Source organism: Staurois parvus, unplaced genomic scaffold (assembly GCF_062004578.1).
Source record: "Staurois parvus isolate SC_StPar_1 unplaced genomic scaffold, SC_StPar_1.0 ptg000228l, whole genome shotgun sequence".
NCBI lineage: Eukaryota > Metazoa > Chordata > Amphibia > Anura > Ranidae > Staurois > Staurois parvus.
Window position 1 is genome coordinate 395,628 of NW_028318024.1, and position 16,523 is coordinate 412,150.

At 49.3% G+C, this 16,523-nt stretch overlaps 1 protein-coding gene across 1 annotated transcript in view; it reads left to right on the plus strand.

Moving 5' to 3' along the window:
* Positions 1-16,523, plus strand: part of CACNA1F (calcium voltage-gated channel subunit alpha1 F) — a 208,067-nt gene that overhangs the window by 162,750 nt on the left and 28,794 nt on the right. The window contains exons 39-40 of the mRNA XM_089679619.1: positions 8,356-8,452; positions 15,641-15,743. Coding sequence (XP_089535745.1) covers positions 8,356-8,452; positions 15,641-15,743 — 200 coding nt within the window. The remainder of the gene's footprint in view (positions 1-8,355; positions 8,453-15,640; positions 15,744-16,523) is intronic.

The following is a 16,523-nucleotide window of genomic DNA, read 5'->3' on the forward strand; positions in this document are numbered from 1 at the left end:
TTTTTAATTATTATTTTTATTATTATTAATATTATTAGTATTTTTTATTATTATTATTAGTAGTAGTAGTAGTATTTTTATTATTATTATTATTTTATTATTATTATTAGTATTTTTATTATTATTATTTTATTATTATTATTAGTATTTTTATTATTAGTAGTAGTAGTAGTATTTTTATTATTATTATTATTATTTTATTATTATTATTATTATTATTAGTAGTATTTTTATTATTATTATTATTATTATTTTATTATTATTATTATTATTAGTAGTATTTTTATTATTATTATTATTATTTTATTATTATTATTATTATTATTAGTAGTATTTTTATTATTATTATTATTTTATTATTATTATTTTTATTATTATTATTATTATTATTATTATTATTTTTTATTATTAGTAGTAGTAGTAGTAGTAGTATTTTTATTATTATTATTTTTTTTTATTATTAGTAGTATTTTTATTATTATTATTATTATTATTATTATTATTGTTTTATTATTATTAGTATTTGTTATTATTATTTTTATCAGTATTTATATATCGATAATAATTGACATGTTTTACGGATATATTGCACGTTCACATCAGTCCCTGCCCTGAAGTAGCTTACAATAAGGTCCCCGTCACACATACTAGGGCCAGTTAACAGAGGAGCCAATTTTGTGGGAGGAAACCAGAGTACCAGGAGGAAACCCTCATAAGCACAGTGAGGACATGCAAACTCCATGCAGATAGTAATTAGAGTAGAGCTTCTTTATTATTTAGGCTGCAGCCCTCTATAGAGCTATATGCAGCGCCTTGAAAAAGTATTCACACCCTTTGAAATGTCCCCCATGTTGTCATGTTACAATGTATTCCCCTCCCCCCCTGAAATGTCCCCCATGTTGTCATGTTACAATGTATCCCCCTCCCCCCTGAAATGTCCCCCATGTTGTCATGTTACAATGTATTCCCCCCCCTGAAATGTCCCCCATGTTGTCATGTTACAATGTATTCCCCCCCCCAGAAATGTCCCCCATGTTGTCATGTTACAATGTATCCCCCTCCCCCCTGAAATGTCCCCCATGTTGTCATGTTACAATGTATTCCCCTCCTCCCCTGAAATGTCCCCCATGTTGTCATGTTACAATGTATTCCTGTGAGGGACCGCCGAGCGGCACCACTAGCACTCCACCGGTCAGGCGTGCCCAGAGCGCGGAATCTAAGCCCCAGGGTACTTGTTCACCAGGGCCCCTGATGGTGGGGATGGACTTGTAGTACCCTGAGACCAGGTCGCCTCTACTGAGCACACCTGTCAGTGGTAGGGGTGTCCGCCAGGGGTTCCAACCAGGGAGAGCCAAATGTGAGGAGGTCGGGTGACCCTGATGGGATGGATGGATGGATGGCTGAGCAAGTGCGTAGTCAGACAGGCCGAGTCGGTAATGTAGAGGACGGTAAGGTACAAGGGAGCAGGCAGAGAATCGTCGGGTCACACGCCAGGTCAGCAACAGGAGGTCAGATCTACAGAGGGGCATCCAGGGAGAGAGGTCAGGCAAGCAAGGGTCTGGGCAGGAGAAATCAGCAAGGTCAAGAGCAATCCGGGTCAACAACTTACAGGATACAGGTTCACAGGATCAGGAATGCAGGTAAGACCAGAAGGCAACGAAATGACAGCTCAGGGACCTTTAAATATCCCGCCCTGCGCTGCCATTGGTGCCCAGCGGGCGGCCGCGGCTTCTACTGCGCATGCGCGAACTCGAACGCCGCGGCCGGCCCGGACCTAGTGCCCGTGTACTGGGAGGAGCAGTGCGCCTGCGCCGGGACCATCGAGGGACGGATCGCGGGGATCCCTGACATTGCCCCCCCCCTACGGGCAACCTCCGGATGCCCACCCGATCTCTCCACCACGGGTGATCACAAAGAAACCTCCGGACAAGCCTAGGTGCATGGACATTATGGGCTGGTTCCCACGAATTGTCCTCAGGGCCGTAGCCCTTCCACTTGATGAGAAATTGGGTCTGGCCCCCCCTTCGACGGCACTTCAAGATTGCCTCCACCTCGAATTCCTCTTCCTCTTCAACCGTTACGGCCTCCGGGGGCCTGGATTCCCGCTCCGGGAAGGCATCAGGGACTACCGGTTTCAACAGGGACACGTGGAAGACAGGGTGGATCTTGAGTGTGTCAGGGAGAACAAGTTCATAGGCCACCTCATTGACCATCCGTTTGATGCAAAAAGGGCCTATGAATTTAGGTCCCAACTTCTTCGACGGGCAAAGCATCCTCAAGTTTGACGTAGCCAGCCAAACCTTCTCTCCGGGCTGCAACACCAGGTTCCCTCTTCGCTTCCTATTGAAAGCCTTCTTGTAGTCTTCTTGGGCTTGACGGATGGCTTCCTGTAATTTCTTATTGTTGGAGGTGAAGAAGGTCAGTGCATCCTGCGTCGCTGGAATCGGGCATTCCGGGACCAAGTCCGGGAGGAAGACCGGATGAAACCCATAGTTGGCGAAGAACGGGGACTGCCCAGTTGCTGAATGGCAAGCGTTGTTGTACGCAAATTCTGCCAAAGGGAGGAGTGGCGCCCAGTCGTCCTGAGAGAATGATGTGTAGCATCGCAGGTATTGCTCCAGGGTCTGATTGGTCCTCTCGGTCTGGCCATTGGTCTGAGGGTGAAATGCCGAGGAAAGAGACAGCTTGATATCCAGGGCTTTGCACAGCGCCCTCCAAAACCGCGAGGTAAACTGCACCCCTCGGTCCGAGACGATGTCTTCGGGAACCCCATGCAGTCTAACGATCTCTCGAATAAAGACTTGTGCCGTCTCGGCTGCAGATGGAGTCTTCCGTAAAGGGATGAAATGGGCCATCTTGGATAAGCGGTCCACAACCACGAGAATTGCTGTGTGGTCCAGCAAAGGAGGGAGCTCGACTATGAAGTCCATGGAGATTCTCTGCCAGGGCCGTTCAGGGATGGGCAATGGACGTAGCAGGCCCCATGCCTTGTTCCTTGAAGGCTTGTTCCGCTGGCAGATGGCACAGGAGCCCACGTAGATCTTACAATCCTTGGCCATGTCCGGCCACCAGAAGGAACGCCGGAGAAGTTCCAGGGTCTTGACCGGTCCAAAATGTCCTGCCAGTGGGTGGTCATGGCAATGTCCCAAGACTAAGGTTCGGGCATCCTCTGGCACCACAATCCGGTCCTCCCTCCATAGGAGTCCCTCCTTGTTCTGGAGGGGGGCCCCATCGGAGGTAGACATTGCTGTGGACGCCCTCAGGATCTCGGAGCGAAGGTTTGTCTGAAGGGCCAAGAAATTCCCTGCCGGAAGAATAGTGTCGGGCACTGGGATCTCCTTGGTGTCCTCATACATGCGCGACAATGCGTCAGGCTTCGTGTTTTTCGAGCCGGGCCTGTATGTGATGTGGAACTGGAACCTCGAGAAAAACAATGCCCATCTTGCTTGTCGTGGGCGTAGACGTTTGGCCGTCCTCAGATATTCCAGGTTCTTGTGGTCCGTGAATATCAGGATGGGATGGGAGGCACCTTCCAGCAGGTACCTCCATTCCTCTAAAGCGGTTTTGATAGCCAGTAGCTCGCGATCCCCAATGTCGTAGTTCCTCTCCGCCGGGGTAAGTTTCCGTGAAAAGAATGCTACTGGGTGAAGTAATTCCTTGGCGCCCTTCCGCTGGGAAAGGATGGAGCCAACCGCGTTTTCAGATGCATCTACTTCTAAGATGTAGGGCAGGGAGGCGTCGGGATGACCCAGAATGGGTGCCGAGGTAAATAACCTTTTTAGTGCCTCAAAGGCTTCCTGTGCCTCGGGCGTCCATCTGAATCGCGTCCCAAGCTTAGTTAATTGAGTGATAGGGGAGACCAGACCCGAGAAGTTCTTGATGAACTTCCGGTAGAAATTTGCGAACCCAATAAAACGTTGGACACTTTTCCTGTCCGTGGGTTCAGGCCAATCTAGGATCGCTGAGACCTTCTGAGGGTCCATTGCGACCCCCGTGGTGGAGATAATCAGACCCAGGAATGTAACGCTAGCCTGTTCAAAGCAGCATTTCTCTGCTTTAGCGTACAACCCGTGCTGCCGCAACCGCCCCAACACCTTTGTTACATGTACCCTGTGCTCCCCCAGGGAGGATGAGAAAATCAAAATGTCGTCTAAGTAGACGATGACAAAGATGTCCAGGAAGTCCCTAAAGATGTCGTTTACAAAGTGCTGGAAGGTGGCTGGCGCATTGCATAACCCGAAAGGCATGACCAGGTATTCAAAATGGCCGAATCGGGTGCGGAAGGCCGTCTTCCACTCATCCCCCTCCCTTATGCGAACCAAATTGTAGGCTCCCCTTAAGTCCAACTTGGTAAATACTACCGCAGCCTTTAAGCTCTGGAACAATTCAGGTACCAGAGGTAATGGGTAACGATTTTTTATGGTGACCCTATTCAGCTCCCGATAGTCAATGCATGGCCTCAAAGTCTTGTCCTTCTTTTCTACAAAGAAGATACCTGCACCTGCTGGGGAAGTGGAGGGACGGATGAATCCCTTACGGAGGCTATCTTCAATATAGTCCTTCAGGGCCCCTAATTCCAGCTCAGAAAGGGGAAAAATTCGTCCGAACGGGATTTCAGAACCGGGCAACAGATCAATCGGACAGTCATATGGGCGGTGGGGGGGTAGAGCATCTGCTCCCCGTTCACTGAACACGTCAAGGAACTTGTGATAGGCTGCAGGAACCACTTGTTTCAGGCTGTCATCCCCTTCAGAGCACAGAAGAACCTGGGGGACCCCCGGGCCCGAAGTTCGACACAGTTCCCGACAATATGGGGAAGGGAACGAGACAACCCCAGTTTCCCAGTCAATTTGGGGGTTATGGGCCCGCAACCAAGGGAGCCCCAGAATGACTGGGAAAAGGGGTGATGCAATAGCATCCAGGCGGAGGAGTTCCCGGTGCTGACCGGCAATGGAAGTCATAATGGAAGGGGTCTCCTGGTTGACTACTCCTGACTTTATCCGGGAACCATCAGCTAAAAAGATATGAAACCCCTTCTCCTTTGGGCGGAGGGGAATACCCTGCTGGTGAGCAAAATTGATATCCACAAAACAGCTGCATGCCCCCGAATCAACTATGGCCGACACCTCCACGGTCCTTTCGGAAAGCTGAAAGGAGAGGGGAACAACTAAGTACTGGGACGGGGTCATATCGCCAACAGATAAAGAAGATGAAGTGAACTTACTCAGTTTCTGCGGGCAGGAACGCACCATGTGACCAGCTTCGCCGCAGTACAGGCACAGATTCTGGGAGCGTCTGCGCTGGCGTTCCTCAGGCGATAGTTTAGGCCGAGCCAGGCCTAGCTGCATGGGTTCGGGGGCATCTTCAGGCGGCAGGTTCTGGATGCTTGGCCTAGTATGTTGACCGGATCCCTGAAATGACCCCCAGGGATTTCCGCGACCCTGACCAGACCTCTCCAATCTGCACTCCCGTAGCCTACGGTCAATTTTAATAGTGAGTGCAATCAAGTCCTCTAATATCTCGGGCACCTCTACCCGGGCGAGCTCGTCTTTCAGAGCCTCAGATAGGCCCATACGAAACTGGTGTAAAAGGGCGAACTCGTTCCAACGAGTGTCACCCATCCAGCGCCTAAAGTCAGAGGCGTATTCCTCAGCCGTCCGCCGACCTTGTCGGAGTGTGTATAACGTGGCCTCGGCCGAGGCCGCCCGTTGTGGGTCATCATATAAGATGGCCATAGCGTTAAAGAAGCTGTCGACCGAAACCAGGTGAGGGTCATTGTTTCCCCTTAGTCGGTGGGCCCAGTCTTGGGGTTCACCCTGCAGCAGGGAGACAACAAACCCCACTTTCACTGACTCTGTCAAAAAGGTCCGTGGCTGTAGTTCAAAAAAGAGCAGACAAGAGTCACGAAATGACCGAAAACGTGTGCGATCCCCATGGAAGCGCTCGGGTAAGGGTACTCGGGGTTCCGCCATAGGGAGTGATGTGGGAGGCCCAGGAGCCGGCTCATGGGCTGCTGCGACTGGAGGTGCAGGAGCCGGGGCCTGTGAAACAGGAACAGATATGGTGCAGGCCTGAAACCGATTCTCGATCTGCAGACATCTGTCCTGTAATGTGTTTACAGCTTGCGTCAGGGTAGACAGGTGCCTGCACACCTCGTCCAACGGGGTGAGTCCTCCTCGAGGCTCAGTCATGGCCTTCTGGTACTGTGAGGGACCGCCGAGCGGCACCACTAGCACTCCACCGGTCAGGCGTGCCCAGAGCGCGGAATCTAAGCCCCAGGGTACTTGTTCACCAGGGCCCCTGATGGTGGGGATGGACTTGTAGTACCCTGAGACCAGGTCGCCTCTACTAAGCACACCTGTCAGTGGTAGGGGTGTCCGCCAGGGGTTCCAACCAGGGAGAGCCAAATGTGAGGAGGTCGGGTGACCCTGATGGGATGGATGGATGGATGGCTGAGCAAGTGCGTAGTCAGACAGGCCGAGTCGGTAATGTAGAGGACGGTAAGGTACAAGGGAGCAGGCAGAGAATCGTCGGGTCACACGCCAGGTCAGCAACAGGAGGTCAGATCTACAGAGGGGCATCCAGGGAGAGAGGTCAGGCAAGCAAGGGTCTGGGCAGGAGAAATCAGCAAGGTCAAGAGCAATCCGGGTCAACAACTTACAGGATACAGGTTCACAGGATCAGGAATGCAGGTAAGACCAGAAGGCAACGAAATGACAGCTCAGGGACCTTTAAATATCCCGCCCTGCGCTGCCATTGGTGCCCAGCGGGCGGCCGCGGCTTCTACTGCGCATGCGCGAACTCGAACGCCGCGGCCGGCCCGGACCTAGTGCCCGTGTACTGGGAGGAGCAGTGCGCCTGCGCCGGGACCATCGAGGGACGGATCGCGGGGATCCCTGACAATTCCCCCCCCCTGAAATGTCCCCCATGTTGTCATGTTAAAATGTATTCCCCCCCCCTCCTGAAATGTCCCCCATGTTGTCATGTTACAATGTATTCCCTTCCCCCCTGAAATGTCCCCCATGTTGTCATGTTAAAATGTATTCCCCCCCCCCCCCTGAAATGTCCCCCATGTTGTCATGTTACAATGTATTCCCCTCCCCCCTGAAATGTCCCCCATGTTGTCATGTTACAATGTATTCCCCCCCGGAAATGTCCCCCATGTTGTCATGTTACAATGTATTCCCCCCCGGAAATGTCCCCCATGTTGCCATGTTACAATGTATTCCCCCCCGGAAATGTCCCCCATGTTGTCATGTTACAATGTATTCCCCCCCCAGAAGTGTCCCCCATGTTGTCATGTTACAATGTATTCCCCCCCCCCTAAATGTTCCCCATGTTGTCATGTTACAATGTATTCCCCCCCGGAAATGTTCCCCATGTTGTCATGTTACAATGTATTCCCCCCCCCAGAAATGTCCCCCATGTTGTCATGTTACAATGTATTCCCCCCCCCCCTGAAATGTTCCCCATGTTGTCATGTTACAATGTATTCCCCCCCCCAGAAATGTCCCCCATGTTGTCATGTTACAATGTATCCCCCCCCCCCTGAAATGTCCCCCATGTTGTCATGTTACAATGTATTCCCCCCCTGAAATGTCCTCCATGTTGTCATGTTACAATGTATTCCCCCCCCCTGAAATGTCCCCCATGTTGTCATGTTACAATGTATTCCCCCCCTGAAATGTCCTCCATGTTGTCATGTTACAATGTATTCCCCCCCCGGAAATGTCCCCCATGTTGTCATGTTACAATGTATCCCCCTCCCCCTGAAATGTCCCCCATGTTGTCATGTTACAATGTATTCCCCCCCCCCCCGGAAATGTCCCCCATGCAGTCACCTCTATGCTGCCCCCAAACCTTGGGAACTGAGAAGTCACATGACTGCTGATGATAACTCAGTACCAGGGCAGTTCTGAGCAGAGAGCAGTAACTGTCAGTCACCCCTCTCATCTCTACCCCTCCAGCGCTCATTGGAGAGGGGAGAGGCGGAGCCAGCTGTCAACCAGGCAGCTGGGTGGATCCTGACAATATTGTCGGGATCCTTCCATTGCCTGGCATCAGCTGGACAAAGTAAGTGTACCCCTGGTGACCCACAAGAGATGTATGCCCATACTTCTCTTTCAATGACATGTTCTACCCGTGTCATAGGACATTCCAGCCCCAGAACGGGGGGGGGGGGGGGCCTTAGCTGCTGATATCCTACAGCGGAGATCTGTATTGTTTTCATTGTTCTGAATCGTGAAACTTTGTATCTTTCCGCTCCTATAAATAACGTCTTTCTATGTTTTTTGAATAAAGTTTTTATTGTTTCTATTCGACGTTGTCTCATATTTGTTTCTTTGATCGCTTTAGGGGCCGGATTAAACATTTGGATGTGGTGACCTTACTCCGTCGCATCCAGCCTCCCCTGGGGTTCGGCAAGCTGTGCCCGCACCGCGTCGCGTGTAAGGTAAGTAGGTAACCGGTGATAATTGTTGGTGCTTTTGAGGATCCGGACTAGAAAGTCACTCCATAGGACGTCACCAGGGGCAGACTGACCATTTGGAAACTCGGGCACTGCCCGAGGGCCCGGGGTCAGTAGGGGGCCCCATGAGATGCCCCTGGTACCTTTTTCATAGGCTGTTTTGAGTTTGGGCAAGGACACAGGGGCCCCATGATCCCCTATTGCCCGGGGGCCCCATGAGGTGTCAGTCCGCCCCTGGTACCACATGAGCACATAGCCAGTCTGGGAGCCAGAATCATTGTCGGTCGGTGGGGGATCAAACACTCAATTTACTACCGAACTGCAACCCCATTTATAACATTTGTATCGTGTTTTTTTTTGGATTTTTGGTCGATATTCTGTCTCCATCATTTAAAATACATCCAGGATACAAATTATAGACCCTTCATTTCATTTTAGGTGGGCAAACATACACAATCTGCGGGGGATCAAATCATTATTTTCCCGCACTGTATATATATATATATTCCAATGCTGTACTCCTTAGGTTCCTGGCTAGGTGTACACATTATTACACACGACATGACCAGGGGAGGACTGACCATTTGGAAACTCGGGCACTGCCCGAGGGCCCGGGGTCAGTAGGGGGCCCCATGAGATGCCCCTGGTACCTTTTTCATAGGCTTTTTTTGAGTGTGGGCAAGGACACAGGGGCCCCATGATCCCCTATTGCCCGGGGGCCCCATGAGTTGTCAGTCCGCCCCTGGACAGGACTAGTCTGTGTACCACACAGGGGCGGACTGACCATTTGGAAACTCGGGCACTGCCTGAGGGCCCGGGGTCAGTATGGGGCCCCATGAGATGCCCCTGGTATCTTTTTATAGGCTTTTTTTGAGTTTAGGCAAGGACACAGGGACCCATGATCCCCTATTGCCCGGGGGCCCCATGAGGTGTCAGTCCGCCCCTGGTACCACATGAGCACATAGCCAGTCTGGGAGCCAGAATCATTGTTGGTCGGTGGGGGATCAAACACTAAATTTACTACCGAACTGCAACTCCATTTATAACATTTGTATCGTGTTTTTTTTGGATTTTTGGTCAATATTCTGTCTCTATCATTTAAAATACATCCAGGATACAAATTATAGACCCTTCATTTCTATGTAAGTGGGCAAATTTACACAACCTGCGGGGGATCAAATAATTATTTTCCCCAATATGTATATATATATATATATATATATATATATATATACTGTATATATTCCAATGCTGTACTCCTTAGGTTCCTGGCTGGATGTACACATTATTACACACGACAGGACTGATCTGTGTACCACATGAGCACATAGCCAGACTTTGGGAGCCAGAATCATTGTCGGTTGGTGGGGGATCAAACACTGAATTTACTACCGAACTGCAACTCCATTTATAACATTTGTATTGTGTTTTTTTCTGGATTTTTGGTCGATATTCTGTCTCTATCATTTAAAATACAGCTAGGATACAAATTATAGACCCTTCATTTCATTTTAGGTGGGCAAATGTACACAATCTGTGGGGGATCAAATCATTATATTCCCGCACTGTATGTATATATATATTCCAATGCTGTACTCCTTAGGTTCCTGGCTGGATGTACACATTATTACACACGACAGGACCAGGGGAGGACTGACCATTTGGAAACTCAGGCACTGTCCGAGGGCCCGGGGTCAGTAGGGGGCCCCATGAGATGCCCCTGGTACCTTTTTCATAGGCTGTTTTGAGTTTGGGCAAGGACACAGGGGCCCCATGATCCCCTATTGCCCGGGGGCCCCATGAGTTGTCAGTCCGCCCCTGGACAGGACTAGTCTGTGTACCACACAGGGGCGGACTGACCATTTGGAAACTCAGGCACTGCCTGAGGGCCCGGGGTCAGTAGGGGGCCCCATGAGATGCCCCTGGTACCTTTTTCATAGGCTGTTTTGAGTTTGGGCAAGGACACAGGGGCCCCATGATCCCCTATTGCCCGGGGGCCCCATGAGGTGTCAGTCTGCCCCTGGTACCACATGAGCACATAGCCAGTCTGGGAGCCAGAATCATTGTCGGTCGGTGGGGGATCAAACACTCAATTTACTACCGAACTGCAACTCCATTTATAACATTTGTATCGTGTTTTTTTCTGGATTTTTGGTCAATATTCTGTCTGTATCATTTAAAATACATCCAGGATACAAATTATAGAGCCTTCATTTCATTTTAGGTGGGCAAATTTACACAATCTGCGGGGGATCAAATCATTATTTTCCCAACTGTATATATATATATTCCAATGCTGTACTCCTTAGGTTCCTGGCTAGGTGTACACATTATTACACATGACAGGACCAGGGGAGGACTGACCATTTGGAAACTCAGGCACTGTTCGAGGGCCCGGGGTCAGTAGGGGGCCCCATGAGATGCCCCTGGTACCTTTTTCATAGGCTTTTTTTGAGTGTGGGCAAGGACACAGGGGCCCCATGATCCCCTATTGCCCGGGGGCCCCATGAGTTGTCAGTCCGCCCCTGGACAGGACTAGTCTGTGTACCACACAGGGGCGGACTGACCATTTGGAAACTCGGGCACTGCCTGAGGGCCCGGGGTCAGTAGGGGGCCCCATGAGATGCCCCTGGTACCTTTTTCATAGGCTGTTTTGAGCTTGGGCAAGGACACAGGGGCCCCATGATCCCCTATTGCCCGGGGGCCCCATGAGGTGTCAGTCCGCCCCTGGTACCACATGAGCACATAGCCAGTCTGGGAGCCAGAATCATTGTCGGTTGGTGGGGGATCAAACACTAAATTTACTACCGAACTGCAACTCCATTTATAACATTTGTATCGTGTTTTTTTTGGATTTTTGGTCAATATTCTGTCTCTATCATTTAAAATACATCCAGGATACAAATTATAGACCCTTCATTTCATTTTAGGTGGGCAAATGTACACAATCTGCGGGGGATCAAATCATTATTTTCCCAACTGTATATATATATATTCCAATGCTGTACTCCTTAGGTTCCTGGCTGGATGTACACATTATTACACACGACAGGACTGATCTGTGTACCACATGAGCACATAGCCAGTCTGGGAGCCAGAATCATTGTCGGTTGGTGGGGGATCAAACACTCAATTTACTACAGAACTGCAACTCCATTTATAACATTTGTATCGTGTTTTTTTCTGGATTTTTGGTCGATATTCTGTCTCCATCATTTAAAATACATCCAGGATACAAATTATAGACCCTTCATTTCTATGTAAGTGGGCAAATTTACACAACCTGCGGGGGATCAAATCATTATTTTCCCCAATATATATATATATACTCCTCAAGCTCAACCTCTCCAAAACCGATCTCCTCATCTTTCCCCCTGCCAACACCCCCCCCCCCCCATCCTATCCATCATCACCAACAACTCCACTATCACTCCCGCCCCGCAAGCCAAAGTCCTTGGCGTCATTCTTGACGCGAACCTCTCCCTCCAACCACATGTCAAATCACTCACAAACACACGCAGGCTCCATCTTCGCAACATCGCCAAGATACGCTCCTTCCTCACCCCAGACACCACCAAACGTCTAGTACACTCCCTCATCATCTCACGCCTTGACTACTGCAACTCCCTCCTCACCGGCCTACCCAAGTGCAGGCTCTCCCCGCTCCAGACCATCCTGAACTCAGCTGCCAGACTCATCCACCTCACCACCCGCTCCACCTCTGCCACCCCCCTCTGCCTCTCCCTCCACTGGCTCCACCCCCCTCTGCCTCTCCCTCCATTGGCTCCACCCCCCTCTGCCTCTCCCTCCACTGGCTCCCGATTGCCCAACGCATCAAATTTAAACTCCTAACCCTGACCTACAAAGCCATTCACAACACTGCGCCTGACTACCTCACCAACCTGATCCCCAAGTACCACCCTACCCGTACCCTTCGCTCCTCACAGGACCTCCTTCTATCCTGCTCCCTGGTCTCCTCCTCCCATGCACGACTGCAGGACTTCTCCAGGTCCTCCCCCATCCTCTGGAACTCAGTGCCCCAATCCATCAGACTGTCGCCTTCCCTATTCACATTCAGGCGCTCCCTCAAAACCCATCTCTTCAGGGAAGCCTACCCCACCCTCACCTAACGGCCGTCCTCCCTCATTCCTCCCACCACTTCATCCCCCTCAGCCACTTCCTACTGTACCTTTACCCCCTCCCTCCTAGATTGTAAGCTCGTAAGAGTAGGGCCCTCTTACCCCTCGTACGTTGTTTGTTGTTGTTGTACTGTGCCATGTATTGTCCCCCCCTATTGTACAGCGCTGAGCAAACCCTTTGGCGCTATATAAACTCCATGTAATAATAATAATAATAATAATATACTGTATATATTCCAATGCTGTACTCCTTAGGTTCCTGGCTGGATGTACACATTATTACACACGACAGGACTGATCTGTGTACCACATGAGCACATAGCCAGGCTTTGGGAGCCAGAATCATTGTTGGTTGGTGGGGGATCAAACACTAAATTTACTACCGAACTGCAACTCCATTTATAACATTTGTATCGTGTTTTTTTTCTGGATTTTTGGTCGATTTTCTGTCTCCATCATTTAAAATACATCTATGATACAAATTATAGAGCCTTCATTCCTTTGTAAGTGGGCAAACGTACACAATCTGCGGGGGATCAAATCATTATTTTCCCGCACTGTATATATATATATTCCAATGCTGTACTCCTTAGGTTCCTGGCTGGATGTACACATTATTACACACGACAGGACCAGGGGAGGACTGACCATTTGGAAACTCGGGCACTGCCTGAGGGCCCGGGGTCAGTATGGGGCCCCATGAGATGCCCCTGGTATCTTTTTATAGGCTTTTTTTGAGTTTAGGCAAGGACACAGGGGCCCCATGATCCCCTATTGCCCGGGGGCCCCATGAGTTGTCAGTCCGCCCCTGGACAGGACTAGTCTGTGTACCACACAGGGGCGGACTGACCATTTGGAAACTCGGGCACTGCCTGAGGGCCCGGGGTCAGTATGGGGCCCCATGAGATGCCCCTGGTACCTTTTTCATAGGCTGTTTTGAGTTTGGGCAAGGACACAGGGGCCCCATGATCCCCTATTGCCCGGGGGCCCCATGAGGTGTCAGTCCGCCCCTGGTACCACATGAGCACATAGCCAGTCTGGGAGCCAGAATCATTGTCGGTCGATGGGGGATCAAACACTCAATTTACTACCGAACTGCAACTCCATTTATAACATTTGTATCGTGTTTTTTTTGGATTTTTGGTCGATATTCTGTCTCTATCATTTAAAATACATCCAGGATACAAATTATAGAGCCTTCATTTCTATGTAAGTGGGCAAATTTACACAACCTGCGGGGGATCAAATAATTATTTTCCCCAATATGTATATATATATATATATATATATATATATATATATACTGTATATATTCCAATGCTGTACTCCTTAGGTTCCTGGCTGGATGTACACATTATTACACACGACAGGACTGATCTGTGTACCACATGAGCACATAGCCAGACTTTGGGAGCCAGAATCATTGTCGGTTGGTGGGGGATCAAACACTAAATTTACTACCGAACTGCAACTCCATTTATAACATTTGTATTGTGTTTTTTTCTGGATTTTTGGTCGATATTCTGTCTCTATCATTTAAAATACAGCTAGGATACAAATTATAGACCCTTCATTTCATTTTAGGTGGGCAAATGTACACAATCTGTGGGGGATCAAATCATTATTTTCCCGCACTGTATGTATATATATATTCCAATGCTGTACTCCTTAGGTTCCTGGCTAGGTGTACACATTATTACACACGACAGGACCAGGGGAGGACTGACCATTTGGAAACTCAGGCACTGTTCGAGGGCCCGGGGTCAGTAGGGGGCCCCATGAGATGCCCCTGGTACCTTTTTCATAGGCTTTTTTTGAGTGTGGGCAAGGACACAGGGGCCCCATGATCCCCTATTGCCCGGGGGCCCCATGAGTTGTCAGTCCACCCCTGGACAGGACTAGTCTGTGTACCACACAGGGGCGGACTGACCATTTGGAAACTCGGGCACTGCCTGAGGGCCCGGGGTCAGTATGGGGCCCCATGAGATGCCCCTGGTATCTTTTTATAGGCTTTTTTTGAGTTTAGGCAAGGACACAGGGGCCCCATGATCCCCTATTGCCCGGGGGCCCCATGAGGTGTCAGTCCGCCCCTGGTACCACATGAGCACATAGCCAGTCTGGGAGCCAGAATCATTGTCGGTTGGTGGGGGATCAAACACTAAATTTACTACCGAACTGCAACTCCATTTATAACATTTGTATCGTGTTTTTTTTTGGATTTTTGGTCGATATTCTGTCTCCATCATTTAAAATACACCTATTATACAAATTATAGACCCTTCATTTCTATGTAAGTGGGCAAATGTACACAATCTGCGGGGGATAAATCATTATTTTCCCGCACTGTATATAAACAGATTTTGTACTAGTTGCTGGGGGTGAACGTATTTTGTACAAACTTCCCTTCAATCTCTTCTTTTGCCATTAGCGTCCGCTTTGCTAACCGGAACCGTATTACAGTTTCAGGTCCCTTTACCAGCTGCAGATTTGGTAAAAACACATTTTCCTCTGTTTGCATGCACACGCGTGTCGCAGATGTCCCGTGGTTCGCTCACTTTGCTGATGCCGAGCTGTCCTTGCATGCGCATACTGAAGGCTTTGGCTTTCCTTTAATCCAGCAGCATGCGCCTTAACTTTGAGTACGCAAAGCCTTTCACTCATGGCTTGGCCAACACTTGGGGGTCTATTTAAAAAAAAAAAATTGCTAAAATAATCGCCTAGCCATCACAAATGATCGCCATTAGGTTTATTTCTGCTTATCAGCTCCATCTAGTGGCCGTAATACGGTATTTTCCTGATTGAGGTATTTCAGGACAATACCCTATTATGGCCACTAGATGGAGATGACCATCTAGTGGCTATTTTTTTATAAATAGGCCCTTTAGTGTGACTTAAGGGATGGGAATGAGAAATTGGTTGTTTCAAACTCATTCCCTTTCATTCTTTGGTTCTGTTTTTGGTTCTTTGTATGTTGTGTTTAGTACTCTGACCCTTTTGTTTGGTAGCTGAGTTTTCATTTTGCCTGTCCTTGCAGAGACTGGTTGCCATGAACATGCCTCTGAATTCGGACGGTACGGTGACGTTCAATGCCACCCTGTTTGCCCTGGTGCGGACGTCATTGAGGATCAAAACGGAAGGTGCGATGGGTTCTCTTTTCAATTGTGTTGATAAATTTTCAGCAGAGACGGTAAGCGGGAACGAGAAATCCATTACGGCGTGCGGCCGAGGATTCCTCTTGTCTCCGCATGACATTCCATTGCAGCCAATGAAGACTGAACGTCATGGAGGCCGGAGAACAAAGGAGCCGCCTCCGCCTTGTAGAGGAACTCAACTTTGGTAGATGTGCCGCCAATAAAGGCGAGAGGAGGACAAAGGTGTCACCAGTACTGCCTGTGGTCTCCTGAGCTTTCCCCATCACTGATGGACCCTGCCTTCCACTGTTACCTGATGGGGCACTATTCCTCCCACTGACACCAAAGATGGGGCACTATTCCTCCCACTGACACCAATGATGGGGCACTATTCCTCCCACTGACACCAATGATGGGGCACTATTCCTCCCACTGATACCAATGATGGGGCACTATTCCTCCCACTGATATCAATGATGGGGCACTATTCCTCCCACTGATACCAATGATGGACACTATTCCTCCCAATGATACCAATGATGAGGCACTATTCCTACCGCTGATACCAATGAGGGGGCACTATTCCTTCCACTGACACCAATGATGGGGCATTATTCCTCCCACTGACACCAATGATGGGGCACTATTCCTCCCACTGATACCAATGATGGGGCACTATTCCTCCCACTGACACCAATGATAGGGCACTATTCCTCCCACTGACACCAATGATGGGGCACTATTCCTCCCACTGACACCAATGATGGGGCACTATTCCTCCCACTG